Source organism: Photinus pyralis, unplaced genomic scaffold (genome assembly GCF_008802855.1).
Source record: "Photinus pyralis isolate 1611_PpyrPB1 unplaced genomic scaffold, Ppyr1.3 Ppyr1.4_LG9, whole genome shotgun sequence".
In the NCBI taxonomy this organism is placed as follows: domain Eukaryota; kingdom Metazoa; phylum Arthropoda; class Insecta; order Coleoptera; family Lampyridae; genus Photinus; species Photinus pyralis.
In genome coordinates, this window is record NW_022170878.1 from 10,038,839 (window position 1) to 10,061,677 (window position 22,839).

At 46.7% G+C, this 22,839-nt stretch overlaps 3 protein-coding genes and 1 long non-coding RNA gene across 4 annotated transcripts in view; 1 reads left to right on the forward strand and 3 right to left on the reverse strand.

Moving 5' to 3' along the window:
- Positions 1 to 275: 275 nt before the first annotated feature.
- LOC116180580 (DDB1- and CUL4-associated factor 6-like) lies at positions 276 to 5,871 on the reverse strand. The gene is given in 10 exon segments (XM_031500654.1): positions 276 to 533; positions 667 to 1,038; positions 1,090 to 1,387; positions 1,438 to 1,675; positions 1,742 to 1,916; positions 1,966 to 2,329; positions 2,381 to 2,534; positions 4,985 to 5,257; positions 5,301 to 5,653; positions 5,729 to 5,871. Coding segments are annotated over 9 exon segments (2,127 nt in total). The 5' UTR covers positions 5,401 to 5,653; positions 5,729 to 5,871; the 3' UTR covers positions 276 to 380.
- A 938-nt stretch (positions 5,872 to 6,809) lies between these two features.
- Positions 6,810 to 8,938, reverse strand: LOC116180227 (ADP,ATP carrier protein). Its single transcript, XM_031500117.1, has 4 exons — positions 8,688 to 8,938; positions 7,997 to 8,258; positions 7,570 to 7,804; positions 6,810 to 7,521 (listed from the first exon to the last, which is right to left on the reverse strand). The coding sequence occupies exons 1-4, from the start codon at positions 8,848 to 8,850 to the stop codon at positions 7,279 to 7,281; spliced, it is 903 nt and encodes a 300-aa protein (XP_031355977.1). The 5' UTR covers positions 8,851 to 8,938; the 3' UTR covers positions 6,810 to 7,278.
- Positions 8,939 to 10,438: 1,500 nt separating this feature from the next.
- LOC116180228 lies at positions 10,439 to 15,850 on the forward strand. The gene is made up of 3 exons (XR_004147099.1): positions 10,439 to 10,505; positions 10,572 to 11,448; positions 15,772 to 15,850. It is a non-coding gene; the product is annotated as an uncharacterized LOC116180228 (long non-coding RNA).
- Positions 15,851 to 16,801: 951 nt separating this feature from the next.
- The window catches only part of LOC116179967 (dynein heavy chain 5, axonemal-like), a 15,516-nt gene continuing 9,478 nt past the window's right edge, over positions 16,802 to 22,839 (reverse strand). The window contains exons 9-16 of the mRNA XM_031499790.1: positions 21,155 to 21,242; positions 20,987 to 21,101; positions 18,044 to 18,146; positions 17,938 to 17,985; positions 17,784 to 17,831; positions 17,568 to 17,622; positions 16,976 to 17,034; positions 16,802 to 16,858 (exon numbers count right to left, since the gene is read on the reverse strand). Coding sequence (XP_031355650.1) covers positions 16,802 to 16,858; positions 16,976 to 17,034; positions 17,568 to 17,622; positions 17,784 to 17,831; positions 17,938 to 17,985; positions 18,044 to 18,146; positions 20,987 to 21,101; positions 21,155 to 21,242 — 573 coding nt within the window. The remainder of the gene's footprint in view (positions 16,859 to 16,975; positions 17,035 to 17,567; positions 17,623 to 17,783; positions 17,832 to 17,937; positions 17,986 to 18,043; positions 18,147 to 20,986; positions 21,102 to 21,154; positions 21,243 to 22,839) is intronic.

Consider the following 22,839-nt stretch of genomic DNA (forward strand, 5'->3'; position numbering starts at 1 on the left):
AGTGCGAGGAGGTGTTTCTTTTCCTAATACTACACCTGTTACTTGTCGACAAACTTATGTAAAAGGTGTCGTGCTATCCTATCCCCTATCCTCTAAATCCCATCACAGCCGAGGAAGTCGCCGAAGATTTTGTTACCTACCTGTTGGCTTTTCCGCTTCCGTTCCCCTACTAGTAACGACATCTGAAAAGGTAACTTAACCTGTTCTTGTTTATATTTAGAGGTCGAGAATTATTTAGTTGGTACCCAATCTGACCCACAAATGAAACGCCGAGAGATGATCATTTTTTTGCTTACAAATAAGTATGACTCTTTATTTAGGAAAAAAAAGTGAACAAATAAATATTTTTCAACCACAATCACATTCAAAAATGAATTAAATTAGGATTCGTCCGCCTCCTCGCGCATTCTCGATCGTAAACGTCCCCCACGTCGGATGTGATTGAGACAGGCGAGCATGCGTATCATAAACGCAGCCGGAACGGTGATCGTGTCCTTCGTCTCCTCGAGCATGATGGCGTTGCGTTTCACCAACTGAAAAAGAAACCGTCGGTTAATTTTTGGTAATATGCGACCGAGTGTACTCTCTCAGAAAATTCCCAATCAAGACGAGCGGGGAGGAGAGAGGCGGAGTTGTCAAACAAACGCAACAGAGGGCAGCACTTACATCGTCCGCCATTTTCTGATCAAACAGTGACTCCTCGGCGGTCGGCGCCCAAAACTTGATGTCGTGGTCGATGCCGCTCGTCGCCAGAATCGGCAACGTCGGATGCGGCTGCAGGCAGTTCACGACGTGCTGATCGGCCTGGAGCAGCATCTTCAGGTCGGCCGACTTTCGGTCCCAGATGAAGATGTGACCGCAGTCCGAGCCGGACATGACGTAATCGTTGCCCCAAAACGTCGCCTCCTTTATCATCGTTCGCGCGTTGCGATGACCCACGTACTTCATTTTCATTTGCGCCTCGTACGTGCCGCCCCCTTTCGGTTCCTCGGCCGTTTCGTCGCCGTCCGATTCGTAATCCAATTCAACGTCTGACAGCTGCGATAATTGAGTCGTTTTAGAAAAATTCTGCAACTAGCAGAGACATACCTCGTCCATCTTTTGTTCTTCCGCTGTCGCACTTTCCGCGCCCGACGTCGAAGCGGCCGTCGCCTCGGCAAAGTTGGCCCGATCGACCTCGTTGCCGGCACGCAGGCTGATCGTCGAATTCGAAGTGCTTTGCTCCGAATATTTCAAGCTAACCGACGGTTCGGATCCGTGCTGCTCGATGAAACCGTGCCGCAAGTTTCTCAGCGTCGTGAGGTGGTTGCGGAGATGACTCATTACGGGCGATTTGTATTCGGACGGTTTCGACGCTTCCGAGTCGGCGGTGGCCGTCTCCGAGGTGCTGCGCGAGACAAAATCGTGGGCGAGCTGATCGCGCGTCATTTTTCTTACCTGGCGTTTGCGGAATCGTCGACCTCCATGCTGCCGGTTTCGTCCAGACCGGTGATGGCGTCCGACGAGTCTTCGCTCGACTGCACCGGCGCGGCGTCCTGCTCGTTTTCGTCTAGAGAGTCTTCGCCGCCGGCGCTCAAAGCTGCCCGGGTTAGCGGGTCGTTGAGCATGCGCGAGAGTACGTCCGTCATCCGCTGCATAAGGGTCGAGTGGAGCTGAGGTCGCGCTTGGCCAATGTCTGAAAGCGCGTCGATTGAAGAGAACGTACGAATCCCAAAAAATTACAAAAGAGAGAATCACTTACTGACTGTGGTGGTAGTGTCGCTTTCGGGTCGAGCATCGGGCCCAGTATCCGACCAATCACCTCGCAACCTCAGCCGCCTGACAGGCGGCGACAAATTCTCCCGCTTCTCGCACTTTTTACACTTACTCGACTCCCTCGTCTTCAGCTTCCTCTGCAGTTGCGTAACCCGATCCTCCTACACCCTGAACGATAAAAAGTCAAGTCCGACTTACAAATGAACGCACCTGCACGTTAAACAAATACAAGTGGTCCGACGAGTACGAAACGAGCACGTCCTGCCCGTCGAGGCTGTATCCCAACGAAGTGATACGATACGGTCGGTCGTCCAGGTCCGGCGCGACAAAGGTACAAAACGGTTCGGTTGCCGTCTTATCTGCAAACGAGACGATTTAAAATTAGTGGAAGACGGCAGGTGGGGTAAATTTACCACTCGCGGGAGTGGCTAGGAATCTCCGATCGAAAATTCGCACGGCGGAATCGGACGAGCCGATCGCCAAGTGATGCGGTGCTAACGGATTAATTACTAGCGCAGTGACTGCGCGAGAATTCACAATGATAATATCATCGCAACAACGAACCTTCTTGCACCTAATTCGTGTACAGAAATTAATACTTAAAAGCTAGCGACTAGATTCTTACTTGGTTTTCAGGCGTAAGTCGAACCAGCGGACGGTGCCGTCTTCGCCGCAACTTAGAAACGTGAAGGGATCGTTAGGCACTGTTATAACTTCGTATGTGGTACCCATATGGCAGGTGAACTGGTTGTATAACGTTTCCTGAGGGTTACCTAAATCTTTAGAAACTGATTAGGGCCAGCTTCGACGTCGTGTACATGCTAGTATAGTGAGACAACCTTATAGGGGAAAAGGGAAGGACGCCCTAAAGCGCATTGAAGTTTTGGGAAATGCAGCGAAGCCGCCGCGTCGTCTCTGAAACATAATTGTACCGTGAGGTGAGGCGGCGCAGCCGTCGATACCGAGCCTATGTACCAATTTTTATTTTTTATTAATTGTTTAAATCATTTGATTGTAATTCAGAAATAAATGAGGAAATATTTAATCGTAACTTCGATGTAAGGTAAAAGTTTTACCTGGTCAGATATTTTGTCAAAAGGTTATTGGACAAATTAATTGGCGTTGTTTACTAACGCCACGTGCAAGATAACGAATGCAGGAGTTCGGGCAATAGCGGGGAACAAAGATGGTTTTACCTTTAAAGTTTTTAGATAACATTGACCTCAAAAAGGTACCTCTAATCCCCGCCAAACATCTGTACTAACTAATTTTTAATTTGATCTTTCGACTTCGACGGCTGCGGCGCCTCGCCTCGCGCGTTTGTTCCAATCGCCGTCGATTTTAAAACGTGACCGAGTGGTATAAGAATCCAACTTAAAAAACCGGCATAGTTCTAGTGCCCGTAGTTTACAAATAAACGACAAAATTGCCATCAATAACCAATGGGGGGGGGGGGGGCGACACCTCGATGATGCAATTGAACTACGAAGCCCTCGCACAAAACAGCAACTCGATACGTCCCCCCGTTCTCCCGCTACGGCATCATAACTTTACCTCTACGTTGCGCGGGGAGAACAATTGGGGGAGGGGGGGGGGGCCCCGACACCTAGGAAGCGCAATGTGGGACTGCGAAGTCGACGCACAAAATCGTAACTAGATTCGCCTGCCTCCTCCTCCACCCGCCAGTGGATTTGGTTTATGAAAAAATTCTTCGCGAAAAAGTGCCTCCAAAACGTTCCTCGCGCCTCCTTGCTCCCTCCCCCAACGATCGATCCCCGACCCGGCACCTCGGAAAAGTCCTCGAACTACAAGACCAACGCAAACAAACCGCAACTCGACACGCGCCGTTACCCTTTTCCGACCCCACGACTTTCACTCCATGCCGGGGAGGGAGCACGACACACGACGCGTTGGAAGCGTAACGACGTCTCGCGTACGTTTCCCAACCTCCGCCCTTTCGTAACTTTCACGGGGGAAAATTTGTTATACTCCCCAAAAACGCACTTTTTCTCGAAACATTCCCAGGCGATCCACTTCCCGCGCCCTCGACACCCCACTGCCCCTTCGCGCGCAACGTCAAGTTTTTTTCCGATCTCAGCTTCGTCCGCTAAGTACGAATTTTCAGTCGCGACGGCGTCACACTTCTCGCCCTCCCCGACTACAGGAGGGGGGGGGGCGAAACAATTTGAAAAGTCCCACCCCTGACAGGTACGGATTCTGAAAGTACCGACCCCGCGGCGCGGGGGGGGGGGGGAGTGATAACAATAACAATTCTTATCCTACCTTACAGTTAGCCCTCCAGAGGGGGTGTAGTATTACACCAACGCTAAAAATCCAACTCAATACGCCCCCCTCCCCCCGTTCCCGGTTACGATCTCTCGACTTTCCCTCAATGCCGCGGAGGAGAGCGGTGGGGTGCATGCTCGACACATGGCGCATTCGAAGCGTCTCAACATCCCCCGTACGTTTCACAACCTCCACCTTCCCTATTGTTTCCGGGAGAAAATCCGCCCCCCGCCATACTCCTTCGTGCCACTGGGCGGGCTAATCGCGCGCAACGTACAGTTTTTTCGTTACCTCTGCTTCGTTCGATACGAATTTACGACTTTACATAAAAACGGCGTCGCGGTCGCACTCTCCCTACCAGCGGGGGGGGGGGGGGGCAGTCGCCAGGTTGCATCGAAAATTCAAATTCGATATCAATACACCCAATACAACTGTAGTGTAGGCAACACACAATACACAACAACCATTAATTTATACATGTAGCAACATGGCCGCCGATTTCAACAACCAATCAAAAATTAGACACTCTATTGTCCACTGTCTGGTAAAGTCACTGTAATTAAAAGATGCTTTGGATGATCTCTACTAGCAAAATAAGAAAAAAACGAAGTGGAAACTTTACCGACAATGTAACTACAACGAACTTGCAGGAGAAATATACAGATGGCGTCAGAGTATTGAGATAAATCACTTGAAGCGCATTCTTTCTCGAAAGTATTATACAGCGTGTACATACAAACATGCCACAACAAACTCAGGTCAGCAAAGATCTAAGGTTTTCTAAAAAAGAATGAACACAAATTATGGAACTTTTGCTACACTCTGTATAAATCTCACAAGGACAAATTTGTCGATATCTCCGCTTTCGATGATAACTAAACATAACGGGACTATCCGAGGAGAAGGTTGTCTCACTATTCTACACGTTCCGCTAAAGAGATACCTGTGTGTAAAATTAAGCCGTCCCCGGAGCACGATACTATCTGTCGGTCGCCGGTGTTTGGTAAAAATTTAGCGCTAAAAATGTTAGCGTTGTGACTCGTGTGATAATCTTCGTGCACCTTGTAAGTGTGGCCGTTCGTGATCATCAGGCGTTGATCGTCCGAGCCCGACAGGATGTACTCGCCGGTCTCGTTCCAGCACAGCGTGTTAACGCAGCCCTGGTGGATCGCGAGACGGCCGATCAATTTCAATCTCTGAATGAAGTCCAAGTTATCTAAAACAGGGGATGCGTTAACGACCTTAACCTTTGCACTTACCTTTCGCGTTGTTGTAAAAGTGGTAGAAGTTGTTTTTGCAGTTGCCGTAAGGATAATAGTATATGTCTTTAAATATCGATTTCCGTTGTTGGTTGTTCATCGTTGCAGAAAAGGACACTATCACAGCAGTTAATAATCGGGGTTAGGGGGAAGGTTATAGGCGGCGTGCTAAGACGATAACATCTTTTTCTAAAAATATTCTCTAGGGCTGCGCAAGTTTGGGAAGACACCGCGGGTAACAGCTGATTTCAATAAACAAAAAAATGGAGTCGCAGCTGATCGGCTCGTCTTCGTTTTGACACTTGCCGCTAAAATCGCGAATTGCCAAGCATGACGTTCACTTTCGATCTTGGCTACGAGAATAAGAGTCAAAAACGCAAAAAACTAAACCAAAAGGCCAAAATTATTGCAAACATTTTGCCAAATACCTTTTTTTTAACCTTGACGTTCAGGGAGCTTGATCGGTGGTTTCCGGCACTTTTCGACGTTTCGGACGTACTTCGCATTACAAAGCCGAAAGCCGGGTTTACAATGGGGCGTTTTGGTGTTATACACTGGTGTAACTCGGTGCAAGCAGCACTAGGCGGGTGGGATACTGGCAATTCCGCCCCATCCCTCTCTCGTAACACCCCACGACGTCGACTCGGCAGTTGACACTTACTAAGTTACTACTACCATTACCGATGCAGCCTCCATCGTCGTCCCTAGGAAACCCCCTCATCTTTATCGCCAGATAAGATACTCTCATTATAGGGAGAAGAGAAGAGTATTTCGCCAATTCCTATACGATCCCGTGACGTCGCGCTCAAGACAGAATACAAGAAACTCAGACGGGAAACTACACGACTGACAAAAGAGAACTGGGTCTTGTCAGGGCGACTTCCGCTCTGGACTACAAAGACGGTCGTTGATACTGGCGCCAACAGAAGTCCAACAAATCAAGGAGGCAACATAGTACCTATCCACAGACAAAGAGAAGGCAGATTTATTTGCCAGACATCTACAACCTTCCCAACTACGATCTCAAATTTAAACTGGTGGTTTAACAGTTGCTATTTTACTTTCGGAGATCAAGCTGTCCCCCACCAACCCCTTTTTCAGTCAAGACTCCCCCAAACGATTGTCGACAGTGGACGCAATACAGCAACATAAACAGACTATGTTATCCACCATTTACATCCCCTCCATCCAACCCCCTGGCATTCCTCATCAGTAGTTATGATCCCTTGCAATAAATCCGCCACAGGATCCCTTCCGCAAAAATCCAAACTCCCTCCCATCCTCCTAACCCAACTACTCAAAGAGCTACCCCAGGAATTTGAAGAGCTCCTTGATAACGCCCCTTCCGCCATCGGGTAACGCAAACCATACTGAAAACTAAAAAGAAACAATTACTGCCTTCTTTTCAGAAGGGAACCGGAATCCAACGGCAACCACCACCAATCCTACACTGCCATCTGGCAGCATTAGGAAACAAATGAATAAGAGGTTAGAATCAAGATGGCCACCACCTGTTATTACAGTTTTTATTAAGTTCGCCAAAAGTCGAACGAAAATATAAACAAACTTGGTAACACTTAACAAGTAGCCCTAAAAGTAAGTGCTTGTTAAAACAATTTGATGTCGCTACAGTTATATTTACAGTTGAAACTGCTAACCCAAAAAACGGAAAGAAAATTGTAATGACCAATTGCATGTTAATCCTAGAGGAGGAGCTGCTGCTGTCGAAACGTTCTCGGATTATGATGAAGTAAGTCGTTTTAATACTTAACGTACAATTTCTCTGTTCACTGAGTTTTTGATGAAATAAATTAATTCTACTTTTAACCTACGCATTTTAAAGTGTGCGGCGGGACGACCGTCGATGTGCCTTACAGCCGGAATGTCAAGAGGCGGCGCACAATTTAAAATACTTTTCGACTAAATTTTCGTTTGGAAAAATTTGTATATCCCGCTTGCATAAATTATCGTTAACTAATTATAGTAGATTTTTGATTTCGTCGTAAAGCACTAGTACGATGGCGCCACCAGTTCCACGGAGCACGTTGGAGAACGCTCCCTTGAAGAAGGCGGCTCCGCCTTCGGTCTTCGCGATCGTCGCCCAGCAGTGCATCGTGCTTTTGTAGACGATCTCGGTCTTCTTGCGGCCGGACTGCATCATCATACGTCTACGGACAGTGTCAAATGGATACGAGACGATACCCGCGATTGTCGTTACAGTCTAAAACGAAAAATTGAGCGTCTGTTCCGAAAGCGAACGAGTCCTTACCTGAGCGATGGCCCACGAGACGATGATCGGTGTGTTTTTGGGATCGGGCAGGATGCCTTTGGCGGTGTCGTAGAAACCGAAGAAGGCGGCACGGTAGATGATGATACCTTGTACAGACACCCCGAAACCTCTGTATAGACCGCCGAGACCGTCGGATTTGAAGATCTTTGTAAGGCAGTTTCCAAGACCGGAGAATTCACGCTCGCCAGCGGCTTTGCCGGTGTCGGCAGCCAATCTGCAAGGTTGCCAAATTTTTAATGAAAAATGTACTTCGAGGGTAGATCACCCCCAATTACCTCAGACTGCCCCCCCCAGGACTTGTGATCATGACAATAACAGTGCACTAGATTTTGTTGTCATAGCACCCTTAAAATTTTTTTAGATTCGGCATCCCCCTTCACTCAACCACACACAAATTTTACTTTACCTGGTACGAGCGAAATCGAGAGGATAGACGAAACAAAGTGAGGTTGCACCGGCGGCACCGCCCGATGCCAAGTTACCAAGGAAGTAACGCCAGAATTGTGTGTGCTTGTCGACTCCGCTCAAGAAGACTTGCTTGTACTTGTCCTTGAAGGCGAAGTTGAGGGCCTGGGTCGGGAAGTAACGGATCACGTTCGCCAAGTTACCGCGCCAGTAGGCGAGTACGCCCTGTTCTCGTGGAATGCGGACGAAACAGTCCACCATACCTGCAATTAGAACGCATTAGTGTCCCATTCCTAACCTTTAATTCGCTAACAACGAAAAGTATCTCAGTAGGCTAAGGTTATGCAACTGTAAATCAATGCCAACTTGGCAGGACAAAGTCCACGTCAGAGAGGGCATGCGAAATTCGAAATTTTTGTAAAATATGACCGCGTTACGTAATGGGGGCAACCCTTTCGGATTATCGATTGCCAGTACACGTGAATCCGCCATTTTGTAAAAAACGGAAGTCGCCGAACTATGGAAGTTTCCCCATTAAATTTTGATTAGAAATCCCCTTCGTTTTATCAAATTACGTCGTGGGTTAAAAGTAACCGAACCGCGACCTTGGTTTAATTCCCACTGACGTCGAAAAGGGCCATTACATAAGCGCGAAAAAGCATGTGATGACTAACTGAGTGACTTTTTCTTACCCTTGTAACGTTGATCCGCTGCGATCTGCTTGGAAACATGCTGTACTTGTAAAAGTAACTTTACTCGTTCGATGGGAGCGACCGCAGTCTTCGAAATGGCAGCCGAAATACCGCCGGCGAGGAAATCTTTGGCGAAAGCCACTGGATCTGATAGAGACGGCATCTTTTTTTTAAAATCTTCTTGCGGAACGGCTAAAGACACCTCTCGACAAGACGCGCACAAAACTGCAAGTGGAAGAGACGTTGGGCACTTACAGACGACGTTCTGCGTGGGAAGTGGAGGGGGGGTGACGAGTCGTCGCAGTTACCCTCGTCATGTGCTTCCCAGGGCCTCGGTACCGATATAGAGACCAACGTTACGTGTTTTTCGAAAAATCGCTTCCAAAATCTACCTGTGATGACCTTCACACGCGTTTAAACCCGAAAAATACCTTAATTTTTCGAACTTCCGCTCGGTGCTTATGGATGGCGCCACCAAATTAGGTTAATAGCACACCAGTGGCGTAACAATTATTTTGTTCCGTTCACATGAACACATGGGTCCTGGTCTGAAAACATGAACATAATGGAAAGATGGGCCAGATTGCACTTTATTGATCAAATTTTATTTTTAATAATTTAAGACTAATAACGTTTACGAAACTGGCTCTAAAATGCTCAAAGTTTTACCATAATTCAGAGGCGTATCCATGCGTAGGTTTTTAGGAAGGTAGCGTAGATCCTCGAGCACTAAACGCTTGTATTACTTCCTCTGCCGAAAACGTGGACAGGACACCCCTTAACGTTTGTATAATCATTTTTAAGGGAGAGCCATCGAAGCTCTTCTCTCCAAAACCGCCAGTCCCCAAAAACGTTTAAACCACTATAAAGACTTGTTTAATCGTTTTCGAAAGAGAACGCCGGGACCTCTTTGCCAGGGGAGGTAGGGTGTTCAATACCCCACATCTCCCAAAACATGTAGAACCCTTAACCCTATGCGCAGCTTCCAAGGAGAGCTATGAAAACACTATCGTTCTCTCCCAAAACTTCTACATCCAGGCGCTCTCAGTGTGCTTTCGATTTTTCTTCTATGTGACGGGCGGGTGTGGGGGGGGGGGGTATGAGACAAAAATAATCCATATAGAAATTTTTTAATAATTACCATGGGAATACGGAGAGCTGTAAACCTTTTGAGCGATATCATAGCACCGTTGTCTGGGGGGTATAATAAGAGCTTGCAAGAAGAGATATTGTACCTAAAGCAGTGGCACTCTGAAAGCCACCCATAGGAGGAGGGAACTAATGGGCAATGTGCAAACATAAAAAATTACCTTAAGAGTAACCTGGGATGCACAACAGAGGGCAAGAAAGGAATTTAGTAGGGATATGAAGAAAGCTGAAGAAGAAGCACTTGAGCGAAGCTTAAGAGGAACTGGAGGAAAACTAGAGAAGCAGAGAGAGAGAGGGGGCTTACAGTATTTATAGGTTTGCATTCCACTGCCCTTGCATAACACGCAGGATAATTTACTATTTCACGATTTATAAATAAATAAAAACCTTAAAACGTTACAAAATAGACGTTTGTTATGCACAAAAAAATGTGTAAGTGTGTGCACGGCATCTATTTCTGTTCTCATTCTATCATTGACACACATACTATGTAGAATGAAATAATTGGCACTAAACTCCCAACTACCAAACTCGTCTAAATATAAATAAGTAAGGCACGAGCCAACCTTGACATTACGTTTCTTTTTTACTTGCGCGAGTGAAACAAACACACCTGTTCGTCCTTTTATTTTTCAACGCTTAGATATTGTTCTTCTTTTGTTATGTCATGTAAGTGTGTATATCCTTCAATAAATCAGTAATAAATTATTAGCTCTAATGGCTGGGTAATACCAGGTACGCACCTGGTTACTTCCCCCTCCAAACTGGTACATAAGTTCTACTGTGAAGGACCATCCCTTATTTCCCAGAATGCAAAATTTAACCCCCAGACTTCCGAAGGGTGGCACCCTACCAGGCTAAACTGTGCTGACATGTGATCACGTCCAAGATACCATGCACTAACCTGGACCAGGAAAAACAAAAACAACCAACTACTGCCCCCGGAGCACCTGGTACTGGAGGAGCCTTCAAAACTCTGCGGCGGAAGCTAAAAAAGATGAGGCAAGAACCAGGGGGCTCTAAGCAACCTGACCCCCCATCTGGTGAAGTGGGACAGCCTGTGGGAGCTCTAAGTGATCAATAAACGCACCTCTACCAAGGCTGACTGAAGACACCGGTCTGATGGTAGCACTCTCAACGGAAGTAGCTCGAAAAGGGAAAAACGGAAACCAGAACCTTTAACGAAGCAGCTTCAGGTTTCAGAATACTGTCCATAAAGACCTGGAGGGAACGTTTTCGGAAGAGGAGCGACGGTCGACACTTTGTCACCCAAATTCACGGAGTGCCGTCACCGAGAGGGAGCGCTGTTGATCACGTGCGTAGACCAGGTACCCTTGATTGGTCGAAGCGAGGATTCACCCAAACCCAGTAAGGGCACACGTCTTCATCCGCGGGACTGGAGAAGATCCTGAAAAGGCTGGAGTTACAACCAGCAATTGGCGTGTGGTACACAGGAAGGACCCCAAGGGACAAACTCTGACTGCCTTTACGGACCAAACTTTCTGGGACATCCTGGGGGCCACTTATAACCATCGATCCTACGTGAACTTGACCAGGGTGACATTGAAACTTCCTCTCCAAGACGAAGGTGCCAGCCACCGAACTTCAGTAGGTAAGCCCGGTTTTATTAATGGTAAATGTAGCTCAACTGCATCACAGTAGGGCGACATCTGCCAGCCTCCGCGCATTCAAGTGCAAAGACCCCCCCCCCCCCCCCCAGTAGCAGAAACATCAAAGACATTGAGAGCTCGGCGGGATGTAGAGGGTTTGGGACGCGAACTTCTAAATTAAGATCAAACAGTTGCATAGAGGTAGAAATGGCCCTAGCATGAGCGAGGCCATAATGTGCACGTTTTAGAAATTTTCTAGGGGAATTTTCCTAGAGCTGAGACTATTGCAGCCTTGGAAAATGACATGTGTCACAGTAATTTATTTAGAAAACGTGAGGTTAATGTTTGTTTATTAGTCGATTTGAATTTCCCGCCAAGTGAGTGGACATCATGGCTGCCCCCATGTAGGTGTCATTTGTCAATTCACCATTAGCAGTCCATCTTAATTTATAAGTTCATGGTTTGGGAGCATGTAGCATCAGGGGTCTGGCCACCCTTTTACAATCTCCTGGGGGTATTCTATATCTCCCACTACTATATAATATTATTACCCAACATATTTACAGCCCTCCAGGTCCTTATGGTAACTGTCGGAAGAATGTCCATTCATTTTTCTTGTCCCAGACCCTCTGGTGCTACGATCTCCCCCTCTCCAAAAACTAGAAGAAAAATAAAAGGTTTACTCTGAGAGCGCGGCGGGATGTAGAAGTTTTGGGAGAGAGCATAGCACCAGAGGGGGTCTGGAGGGAGTAGAATTCACTCCAGAGACCATAAAACACAACACAATCTCCTGGTGGTATTCCATACACCCCCACCCCACACCCCGGTAGCTCGCCAAGTTGTCATGGTAATATATACGTGTATTGCGTGATATACACCCAAAACGTTTTCAGCCCTCCACGTTCTCATGGTAATTCTTCAAGAATTCCCAACGATTAATCTTGCTCCACAGTCCACACCCTCTGGTACTACGAACGCTGAACTGTATTGGCTTTCAACTACTTGTTGATAGGCAACACACACAGCATACGTGTACCTTATTATTAAAATGCATCTTTAATATCAATTGGTGAAATTTAATGAAGATACATCATTACTAAAATAAATGGACGGAAAATAAATGCCGATGATAAAATTAAACTTAAGCTTAATTTTAAAAAAATTAACGCTCAAAACATAAAACATCATTAATAAAACCTATAAGAAATACTGTTAACAATATAATAATGCACAAACAATCACATATTAAATACTTGTATTAAGGAATGACGAAGGAGGCACCCGAATGTGTGCATACCACGACTAAATTACTCACTAGTTTTACTAGAAACATTCTTGTATCTACAATAAACATTTAAAAAAGTTTCACTTCCTATCAAACGACTATCTTGATATTTTGTCCTTTACATTTCGTAAGTTAAGTAGGTCGGTCGAGGGACCGAAAGCGAGTAGTGATACAAAAATGAAATAAATAAACCCCCAAAGAATTGGTGCTAAAAAAAACCCTGGTAGAAATCACACTTCCCTTAACGGCGTCACGAAAACGCCCTTCTCTCTTTTAAATAGCAACCGTACATGGAAGAGCAGAAATATCTCAGATTAAATGCGGTAAGTACGAAATATCACGATATTTGAATTAATGCCATCGAAAAAATCCTAAAGATATTTTTAAATAAGTGGGATCCCGGTTCATAAATTTTCAGATATCACCTCTGAGATATTTATAAATCTTCCAAATTTGTTTACGTATGATTTTAGAAGGGAGTTTACGTCGACGACTTAAACTACCTAAGTAACAAATTGTCCTAATAACATCGCCGAGTGACGTCACACGCACTGATGCGCGTGCGCGTTCATGTTCGAATCTAATTCTACTTTACTATCACGTTTCGATTCCTTGCACACGTCGAAGAACTCGATCGTATCGGACTGCGGACTGGGCGATTCGGCTATGTGTAAACGAAGAGAGGGATCGTCCAATCTGATGCGAGCGTCGTCGTCGTTGCTTTCAATTGACGGCGACCGATGAGGTTGAAGCAGTTTGTTGTCCGTTCCTATCCATCGCGCTTTAAACGACTCTAACCTCATGACCTACAAAGTAATTTAAGTGCGTTTATAGCGTACGGTGGATCGAGTGTGTGGGGGAGGGTGTGCAGTACGAATGGAGGTTTTGTCGTGCGGGTGCATGCAGAAGCTGTAATCAAATCTGAACACGCTGGAAACAGTTCAATCTCGTATGTTAAGGGAAAAAAACACCATGAAAAAAAACACCATGAAAAAAAATGATAATCTTAGGACTCCCCCTCCCTCCCTCCCAAACCGTAATGTGATAAACAACATTTACATGATAATTCTTGAAAAATTTCCATACCCTCTGGTGCTACAATCCCCCCCACTCAACAAAAAAAATCGAAGGCACTCTGAGCAGCGCAGCGGAAAGTAGAAGGTTTAGAGAATGTATCACCACGAAGTCTATCCCCAGGGATTATAAAACGGTAACTTTCAGGGTGGCACTGTTTCACAATCTCCTGGGGGGCCATTCCATACCCCTCCGTGTTATATCACCAACAACGTCTATGTTCTGATAATAATTCTTGATGAATGTCCATCAATTTTTCTTGCCCCAAACCTTCCGGAACTACGACCTCCCCCCTCCCCGCACCCCAAACAAACTTGAACACAAATAGAAAACACTTTGAATGCGCGACGGGATGTGTAGAACTAGCTTTGGAAGACTTTCGTGGGGGGGGGGGGGCTGAAATACCCCCCAGAGATATCAAAACGGTAACCCCCGGTGCTATGATGTCACCCAAATCATTTGCAACCTCTCCACGTTCTCATGATAATTCTTGAAGAATTTTCAACAATGTTTCTTGCCCTTCTAGCGCTATGATCCCCCCCCCCCAAATAAAAAAAAATCAAAAGCACTGAGAGAGCGTGGTGAGATGTAGAGGCTTCCGGAGAGCACATAGCGCCGGGGGTCTGAGAAATATGAATAAACACCCCCAGCATTATAAAACGCTGTTTTCGGAGTGCCATTGTTTTGTCTTGGGGCTATGCTATGATGTCACTCAAAACGTATACAGCCCTCCATGCTCCCATGGTAATTCATTCTTGAAAAATTTCCATCGAATTTCTTGTCCCAGATCGTCTGGTATCCCCCCCCCAGTACCGGGGTACGAGCCGAGGGGGAGGAGGGGTAAAAAAAAGCTTCCAAAACTACCTTTGAGGAACGAGACCACAGCTACTGTTCTTGGTTTTGCTGTTTATTGCAGTTTGTGATGGTGCCCTCTGATGGGATACTAATGAACTGTGTCAAGTTCAATCTCTTTGTAGAGGTAAAAAACAACCATGAAAGAAAATGTTAATCCTAGGATGCCCCCCTCCCCCTCCGTACTATGATATCATACAAAACATTTACAGCTCCCCATCTTCTCATGATAATTCTTCAAAAACTTCCACGCACTCTGGTGCTACAATCTCTCCCCCTCAACCCTCGCCACTCCAAAATAGAAGAAAAATCGAAGGCGCTCTGGGAGCGCGACGGGATGTAGAAGTTTTGAGAGAGAACTTACCACCGAGAGGTCTGAAATCCCCAGGTGTTATCAAACGATGACTTTCAAAAGTGCCACCGGTTGACAACGTCCTGGGGGATGGGGATGATCACCGGAGAGCTGTCAAAGTTCCCGTTCCTGCCCCAGACCCCCCGGTGGTACGTTCTCGTTTCAAAACGTATAAAACTATCAATATTTGTGGTGGTCATGTTCCAGAGAGAATTCCATAGCCCAACTCCTCCAGGAAAATGAGCTTCCATAGATTTTCCAAAAAAATGATCACCCGCAGTGGGTACTGTGAATATCATGAGGAAAGTATACATAACCGGGGGGTCTGGGGGAATACCCCCCAGGGAAGAGAAACTGTAATGGCTCTTCCTCGAGAATAATAATGACAAGTAATGAGGACTGTAACTGTTGGGGTGAGGATGATCACTGGAGAGCTGTCAAAGTTCCCGTTGCTGGGGGGTATTTTGACCCCCCGATATTATATTCCCCAAAACGTATATGATTTTTCTTGTCTCACCCTCCGGTACTATGATCTTAGCCCCCTCCCCCTCCGCCACTCTCCAAAAGTAGAAGTAAAATCGAAAGCACGCTGAAAGAGCGACGGGATGTAGAAGTTTTGGAAGAGTACTCTGGGGGGGGGGGGGGGGGGGGTAACTTTTAGAGTGCCACCGTTTTACAATCTCCTGAGGGGATATTCCATAGTCCCCCTGCTGCTATGATGTCACCCACTTGCAGAATTTCCAACAATTTTTCTTGTTCCAGGCTTTCTGTGCCACGGTCTGCACCCCCACCCCCCAAAACAACTAGAAGAAAAATAGAAAGCACTCTGAATGCGCGACGGTATGTAGAACTTTTGGAAGAGAAAATACTTTGGGAGAGTCTGGAATAACCCCCAGGGATATCAAAACAGTAACTTTCAGAGTGCCAATGTTTTACAATCTCCTGGGGGATATTCGATACACCCCGCCCCCCAAACCGCCGGTGCAATGTCATCCAAAGTGGTTGCAGCCCTTCACATTCTCATGCTAATACTTGCAGAATTTCTAACAATTTTTCTTGTCCCAGACCTTCTGGTCCCACGACCCCCCTAGAAGAACAAAAATCGAAGGCACTCTGAAAGTACGACAGGATGTAGAAGTTTTGGAAGAGAACGGACTGCCGGGAGGGGGGGGGGTATAATAAAAGTAACTTTCAGAATGCCATCGATTTACAATTGCCTGGAGAGGGGTATGGATACCCAGAATTTCCAATAATTGTTCTTATCCCACACTTTCTGGCGCCACCTCCCCCCTCCACCAAATTTAGAACAAAAAGCGAAGGCACTCTGAATTTTGGGAGAGCAGATAGCACAGAGGAGGCTGAGAAATAAGGAATAAAGGAAGAGAAAATTGAAGGTATTTGGAGAGCGCAGCGGAATATAGAAGTTGAGGAGAGAACGTTGCACGGGGGAGGGGGGGTCACCAGAGATTTTAAAACGATAACTTTCAGAGCACAATTTAAGCAAGAAAGGGCGAGAGCGGCACAAAACAGGGGCCGAAATGTCGCTCTTGCAATGAAGAATGGGCTATTTTTGTGCCCGAACTTCAGGGGTTAACCGGGATGTGCATTACGTACAAAAAGGACGACATCGGTCACGATTTTACAATGATGACCGGGTACACGATTATGGGCACTGAAATACATGCACAAAAATTTAAACAAGCACAAAGGGCGAGAGCGGCCCAAAAACGGGCTATGTCGTGGCTTCGCGAAGTGGGAGAATGTGGCTATTTTCGTGCTCCGAACTCACGCTCTACACGACTCGCTTCTTACAATCGGTCACGTGTACTCTGTCGCCGTACACGAATTCCTGAAGGGCACAAACGGGATCAGCAGCAATGGAGGGCCAAGGATGTCACGGACAACACACGGCCAATAGCTGTCGTGCTTCGCATGAAGAATGGGCTATTTTTGTGCCGAAACTCACCTTCACGTACAGCTGTCTACAAATCGTCCGTTCCCTATGTGCCGTAACACGAATTGCTCCTGCAAAATATAGCACACAATTTAACAGCAAAGGGACTCTGAGAGCGGTTGCGACTGAGATATAACCGGGGCTACTTTGTCGCGTCGCCTTTCGCAATGAAGAAGGGCGGCCTATTTTCGTTGCCGAGAGGAACTCGCAAACTTTCGTCATATCGTATCTGCTCTAACAATCGGTCACGTGCTTGTGCCGTACACCTGAATTCCTGAAATACAGTTCCAAATTCCTTTTAGCAGGCACAAGGGCGAGAGCGGCACAAAACGGCGCTAGGCTGTATCCCGTTGAGGGGCTGCGTGGTCGCCGAGAGAGATGGAAAGGAATGGCTAAGGTATATCGGATTTCGATCAGCCTCTGAGCTCACCTTCACTCGCTCCACGCTACATATCGGTTCAACAGCTCTTCCTTGTCCGTACAGCCGGATCGCTTGAAATACACAAGGAAACAAGCAAAGGGCGAGAGCGGCACAAAACGGCGACGTTTACAGGGTCCGTCGCTTCGCGAACTGAGAATAAGGCTATTTTCGTGCCGAACTCACCTTCACCTCGCTCTACAATCGGTCCGTTCGCTGTGTGCCAGATACAACGAAATTCCTGGAAATGACACAAATTTTAAAACCAAGCAAGGGCGAGAGCGCACCAACAACAGTGGGCCTATCTGTTCGTCGTGCTTCCCATGAAGAATTGGGGGGGAATGCGGACGACATCACTTTCTTTGTGACGAACTCCACGTCACACTTTCACCTCGACTCTACCTCCGGACAAATAGGTAACGCCGTATTCTTTGTGCCGTCACGATATTCCTGAAATACACAATTTTTAAACAAGCAATAGGGCGAGAGCGGCACAAAAGGCTAGCTGTCGTGCTTTCGCAATGAAAGAATGGGGCTATTTTCGTGCCGAACTCACCTTCACCTCGCTCCTACATCGGTCACGTGTTTGTGCCGTACCGAATTCCTGAAATACTACAAATTTAAGCCAAAGCAAAGGGCGAGAGCGGCACAAAACGGCCTACTGTCGTGCTTACGGCAATGAAGAATGGGCTATTTTTGTGCCCGAACTCACCTTCACCATTTGCTCTACAAATCGGCTTTCCGTTTCTTGTGCCGTACACGATTCTGAATACACAAATTTAAACAGGAAAGCAATAGGCGAGAGCGGAACAAAAAGGCCTACTAGGGCTCGCTCCCAGTTGCTCTCGCAATGAGAGAAGACATCGGGTCTTATTTTATTGTGAGCCGACTTTCACCTCTGCCTCACCTCGAGCCTACAATCGGAATCCGAGATTACCATTGGAGCCTGTTACACAGAATTCCTGAAATACACAATTTTAAAACTTATAGCACACAGGGTACGGAGAGCGCTGCACACAAGAACGGGCTGAGCTGTTCAGTGCCTTCGCAAGCAAAGACACTTGGGTAGGGCGCTAATTTTAGTGCCGAACTTCATATATCTCACCACACCTGGCCCTCTATTCAGAGGGTGGCCAACGTGGTCTTGTTGCCACAAAGTCCACGGTATCACCAGAGATAGTCACTGGAAATACACCAATTTAACAAGGCAACAGAGTGGCGACGAGAGCACGAGAGAGTCTTAAAAATATCTCGGCCTTGACTGTTCAGACAATCGCAATTTGAGAAGAACCATGGGTTTATTTTTTGTGGCCGAACTCACCTTCACTCGACATACGGAAGTGCGGTCGACCAACGGTTCTCTGTGCTGCTACACGGAATATTTTCCATTGAAGGTAATTTAGCACATCTTAAAAACAAGCAAAGGGCGAGAGCGGAGAGCAAAAAAACGGGCTACTGTCGTGCTTCGCAATGAAGATGGGCTATTTTCAGTGCCGACCTCACCTTCACCACACCTCTCGCTCTGAGAATCCGGCCATATTTTGGTTCGATAAGTGTCATGTGCGTAACAACGAATTCCACGGAAATACACAAGCTCCAAGAGCTCTAAGCAAGCAAAGGGCGAGAGCGGCACAAAACGGCTACTGGTCCGACATTTCTCTATGAAATTGGGGAAGTATTTTTCTTCGGTGCCGCACACAGCAAAAAATCTGTAAAAGCACGATCTTATTCTTCTTTCTTTGTTACTAGTTTTCCACGAAAGGATCTACCGCACGATATACATCCCTTCGTTTTATTCAAAATTACGTCGTGGGTTAAAATAGTAACCGGATTACCGCGACCTTGGTTTAATTCCCACTGAACGTCGAAAGGGCCATTACAACAAGACAAAGCACATTTGTCTGAATGCCATTACAATAAGCGCGAAAAAGCATGTGATGACTAACTGAGTGACTTTTTCTTACACCTTAGTACGTTGATCCGCCTGCGACTGCTTGGAAACATGCTGTTACTTGTAATAAGGTAAACTTAACTCGTTCGATGGGAGGCCCGACCCCCGAAAGGCTCCGGCAAGGCTTTCCGAGAAAAGGTGCTCCCACGGGTGACAAATTCCGCGCTACACTATAAAGTACACTCGAAAGAATGACGAAAGCTAGAATACGCCCGAAAGTACTGCCAACGCGCAATTAAATCGAGGAGCCAAAGAGGAAATGACCCCGAAAGGACACATTCTTAAGTGGTCGGGAACCATAGCTCTCGATGGAGACGAAAGTGCACTGGAACTTATTAACGGCGAGTCCGCACGTGTTTACCCACGCGAGCGCATTCAGCGTCTTACTTTTAAAAGTAATAAATACAATGTCAGTACGTACAGGAAGCCACTGGGGATCGCTGGAATAGCACTGGGACGGAAGGACGCAGCAAGGCTGCCTTCGGCACGAACACGACTAAGGGCAAGAGGCTGCATGGCTGAGTCACAGACAAATGCGGCGGAAAGAGGAGAGATGAGGGCACCGAAAAGTTCGTCGTGCAGAAAGGGAGCTGGAACGCGCTAACGAACACACGCATTCGAGACGACCCAAACCCATCTCGCCCTCGCCACGAGAAGATCCGATCTCTGTCTCTAATTGATAGGACGAGATGCAGTAAGTCACGAGCGAATTTTTTTCATTTAGCCTGAATTCGATCAAATACAGCGAACCTTCAGCGACAAGTACGCTTTTCGTATCGGGGAGGCAAGCATCTCGAGAGCACTGTAATTACGCACCAGGGGACAGGACCGTTTTCTGAGTGGGAGAAGCAGTTTGCATTGTCAGCGAGAAGGAAATGATGCGAGTGTGCGTAACGGGAGGGTAGTGTGGGTGGGGGGTGCGGCTTCGTCGAAGGACGAGTTGCGCCGAGAATGACGCACTGAACGCCGTGAGGTTTACGGCCAATAGTTCACACACCCGAAATTTGGACAGGAGAGTGGCAACATAGAAAGGACTCGCTTGAGGGATGACTGACACCCGGCACATATAGCGTCGAGCGCAGCTGTCACCATGCGAGGGAATATCCTAATTCGCTGTGAAACCTGAGGGAGGCAGAGGCGGACTATTATGTCGTTAAAAGAACTTGCGCAAAGCCGAGTCGCCGAGCCTCACAATCAATGGCAGGCCACCTACAGTTTGTTACCGTAACAGTAAGTAATCCATATAATTGGTCATTACCAAGCAGGATACCACAAGCAAGAGTACGGGACAGAGTCGGCGCCATACAAGAGTGCAGGCGTTGAGGCAGACTTTGGTTTTTCGAAAAAAATCGCTTTGCCCCGAGAGAAAAGAAGCTCCTCTTCTGGGGTACTAATCCGGCATATTTATATGGATGGAACGTCGCAGCGCGTCGACAGAACATCTGAATGACCAACCGCGTTTAATAATCCCGAAAAATACCTTTAATCCGTCTTCCCGATGAGATTGTGATACAAGCAGCTGACGGATAGTGAATAGGCCTTCGCGGCTTCAAAGAGACTCGGAGTTGGAAACCGCCAGGTGCAATGGTGAGCACCAATCAAGCTGCGGCGGCAGGAACGTATAAGAAGGATCAGAGAAAGCAGAAGGACCTACCTGGGAAGGGCGAGCTGCGTGCGGGGGACCATATCCGGAAGAAACGCGGCCATTACGGGGGCTCTGACGAAATACTTCAGTCCGACGAGCAATGCCACAGCCACGCTGGGCGTCACTATCAATACTATATTTATAAGTGTTCCCGAGACGGTTCCACGGCAAAATTGCAGGAGGGAGAATCATCGAGCGCGAATTCCCGACGGCGAAAGACGTCCAGGCCGTCGTCGAGCTGACTCAGAAAGATTGTCAACTTGACCTGAAAAAGGTAACGGCGTTGGCGAAGTTTTTCCCATGTAACAGGATACGCACACGTTTCAGAATGAAGAGATCAGGTGCTCCCCTGTTGCTGAAGAGAGGGCGACACGCATGAAGCACGATATACATGGTTCGGCAGATAAGATGGGACAGATTGCACTTTATTGATCAATCCCGGAATTTTAATTCTGATTATACGGAATAGAAGTTAAGGAAATTCGCACTAACGACTACACATTCTCGAAAAAGAATATATGGTGGCGAGCATTTGCAGGAAGACGGCAGTGTTGGTGTATCTCTCGAAAAATTTGCGCTTTTTTAGTAAAATTGTCAGCAGCCCAAGACTTAAACGTTACCGGTACCAATAGAAGTAAATACAGCGTTTCGCACCTGCTTAGGTCCGCGCTTTTAAACGTGTTGTTTTTTAATTCAACGCTTTGTACACACATATAATCTTGCGGTGTCCAGAAGAGAATTGGTGGGAGGTAAAAGAAAAACGAAGGGATGGGTTTAATGTCTACAATTGGTTATAAAGTTAATAACTCTCTCCCCATTTAGACATTGAACTGCAGGCACATATAACATGAATTAATACATGGTACCTGTTCAGGCTTGGTATTTTTTTTTCCCAACGCCCTATCACTTTTGCATACGTCACCGGATACCAGACGGCCTTGGAAGTGGCTCCGAGTAAGTTTTGTGCCAAAAAAAAGTATGCTTTTGTATGGTCCTGCGAAAGCGACAGACAAGGTACGGCTATTGCTTAAAACACCGGTGTTTGAGTTGGTGCGCGGACTACCAGGGTTATTTGCTGTATATATTGTCGCGAAGGCATGCGTATTTTCTGTAGATCGCATGACCCTGAGTACACGGATGTTAACTGAGACGCAGTGATGTGTCTAACTCGCCTTTTTTGTATAAATATATGTCGGAATGATGGCGCTTGTTTTTATCGAGGAATCAACAAAGTTCGTAGGAGAAAATGTTTTGTTTGGTGTGTAGTCATTGCTTTTACTTACTTTTGTTTGGGCCTAAATAAAACAGTTCATTATACACCATCGAGAGGAACACACACTCCAAAACCGAGAGCCAGCTCGGCGGTTTCATTCCTTATTCAATTAAGTTTCATGGAAAAGACTTTAATTGTTTTGGAAGCGTTTTTTCTTAAGCCTTCCCCCCCCCCCTCCATCGGGGCCCTTCATGATTACAATAAGAACGTGGAGGGCTGCGAATGTTTTGGGTGCCCTCCAGGGGGACTATAAAACAGTGGCACTCTGAAAAGGTTACCACTTTTGATATCTGACTGTCGCGCGTTTTTTCAGAGTGCCTGGAGTGTTTTTTTTCGGGAGGGGGAGGATAGTAGTACAGGAGGTCTGAGACAAGAAAAATCGATGAAAGTTTCTTCAAACCATGGTCGAAGGGGGTAAGGATAACCCCCCAAACGTTGTCACTCTTGAAAGTATCCAAAGTTTGGGGGGGGGGGGGAAATCGTAGCACCGACAAGAAAAAATTGATGAGAATTGTTTATTGAGAAATTTGGGTGATACAACACCAAAGGGGTATGGAAGGCGCCCAAGGAAGATTGTGATCAGTGGCAC

Bases quoted from the DNA above. Each gene is read 5' to 3' on its own strand.
- LOC116180227 (XM_031500117.1), bottom strand. From the start codon at position 8,850: ATGCCGTCTCTATCAGATCCAGTGGCTTTCGCCAAAGATTTCCTCGCC. The intron at 8,259-8,687 runs GTAAGAAAAAGT...TTCTAATTGCAG, and splicing joins AGCGGATCAACGTTACAAGG to GTATGGTGGACTGTTTCGTC. The intron at 7,805-7,996 runs GTAAAGTAAAAT...GCAACCTTGCAG, and splicing joins CTCGATTTCGCTCGTACCAG to ATTGGCTGCCGACACCGGCA.